This window comes from Camelina sativa, chromosome 9 (assembly GCF_000633955.1).
Source record: "Camelina sativa cultivar DH55 chromosome 9, Cs, whole genome shotgun sequence".
In the NCBI taxonomy this organism is placed as follows: domain Eukaryota; kingdom Viridiplantae; phylum Streptophyta; class Magnoliopsida; order Brassicales; family Brassicaceae; genus Camelina; species Camelina sativa.
In genome coordinates, this window is record NC_025693.1 from 32,561,868 (window position 1) to 32,563,868 (window position 2,001).

General features: G+C 36.7%; 1 protein-coding gene across 1 annotated transcript in view; it reads left to right on the forward strand.

Moving 5' to 3' along the window:
- LOC104713678 (tryptophan N-monooxygenase 2-like) overlaps positions 1–1,592 on the forward strand; it is a 6,885-nt gene extending 5,293 nt beyond the window's left edge. The window contains exons 2-3 of the mRNA XM_010430852.2: positions 5–297; positions 799–1,592. Of these exons, the coding sequence (XP_010429154.2) occupies positions 5–297; positions 799–1,431 (926 nt within the window). The 3' untranslated portion in view covers positions 1,432–1,592. The remainder of the gene's footprint in view (positions 1–4; positions 298–798) is intronic.

Consider the following 2,001-nt stretch of genomic DNA (forward strand, 5'->3'; position numbering starts at 1 on the left):
GAAGATATCGAGCATATGGATGCTATGTTCGAGGGGTTAGGGTTTACGTTTGCGTTTTGTGTATCGGATTATCTACCGATGCTTACGGGATTGGATCTAAACGGACATGAAAAGATCATGAGAGAAGCTAGTGCAATTATGGATAAATATCACGATCCTGTTATTGACGAGAGGATTAAGATGTGGAGAGAAGGTAAAAGAACTCAGATCCAAGATTTTCTAGACATTTTCATCTCTATCAAGGACGAAAATGGCCAGCCGTTGCTTACCGCTGATGAAATCAAACCAACCATTAAGGTATATTTTGACATGTTTCGTATATAAAAATTTCAATTATTTTAAAGTTTAGATATGTAAAAATATTACATATTATATAATACCGGCGCAAAAAAATAGTTTGACATTTCTTTGAGTTGAATGTGGAAATTTCTATTCTTTCAAATAAAATTAGAATTATTGTAAAAACTAAATGTCTCATGTTTTGGTAAAGTTAAATATGGTGAAAGCGAATGTAACGTCAAAATTTAGGTGATTCCAGATATGGCCATTCAAAACTTAAATAGCATCTTAAAAAAAAACAGATTGTATACAAAATAACTCTTTTTTTGTTTAATTTTGTCAACAAATATTAAAAAAAAAAAACATGTATAAAAAAAAGTCATGTTACCCATGCACGAGTCCATTCATAGAATAATAAACTGATAAGAATCATTTCTTTTTTTGGTTATAAGATTATTAGAATGATTTATTATTCGTCAACTTGCTTAAACTAATAAAACTCATTTATATATTTTGTAGGAACTTGTAATGGCGGCACCGGACAACCCATCAAACGCCGTAGAATGGGCCATGGCGGAGATGATAAACAAACCGGAGATCCTCCACAAAGCTATGGAAGAGATCGATAGAGTCGTCGGCAAAGAAAGATTGGTCCAAGAATCTGATATCCCAAAACTTAACTACCTCAAAGCTATTATCCGAGAAGCTTTTCGTCTTCATCCCGTCGCCGCCTTCAACCTCCCACACGTGGCACTCTCCGACACAACCGTCGCAGGTTACCATATCCCTAAAGGAAGTCAAGTTTTACTTAGCCGTTACGGTCTTGGTCGTAACCCTAAGGTTTGGTCTGATCCACTTAGCTTCAAACCGGAGAGGCATCTGAATGAGTGTTCAGAAGTGACTTTGACGGAGAATGATCTCCGATTTATCTCGTTTAGTACTGGAAAGAGAGGATGTGCTGCTCCGGCGTTAGGTACGGCGATAACCACCATGATGCTCGCGAGGCTTTTGCAAGGGTTTAAATGGAAACTAGTCGGAGGTGAGACACGAGTAGAGCTTATGGAATCGATTCATGATATGTTTCTTTCGAAGCCTTTGGTTATGGTCGGAGAATTAAGATTGTCAAAGGATCTTTACCCAACAGTGAAGTGAGACGAAGTACGGTGACGTTCGGGGAAGGCTTTTGCATGTATTATATATGAATATTAATGTACGTATAAGCGTATAACCAAAATTTTGGTAAATCATGCACCTTGATTCACCAAACTTTGTTCAGTTTTGGTCTTTTGGGGAATACTTAAACTGTGTTTCCTATAGCGTTATATTTATTATCGACAGCAAAAATAATCTCCAACACTTCAAGTTGGTTCGTAACATTATCGACAAGTGTACATTAACATTAGCAATATTTCTATACGTGTTACTAAAATTGTTACATACACAAATCGATGACCATGCAAAAAAGGCTACAAGCGTTAAGTGTAGGAGCATCTCTTCTGCAAAAACTTTGGTTTTAGTGGTTTGGTGCTTAGACCTTCGGATAGAAAAGGATTGGTGCAATGCGATCTAGTTTAAAGGAACACCTCCAAACATGTTTTCTTGATGTAGATTTAATTAATTAGACAGGTTACAAACAAAGATGAGGCTCATGTCATGAGGCATGACAATACCCAAATCGTAAAAACTTTGTAATAATGGATATGATGAGGGCCATGAGGCCAA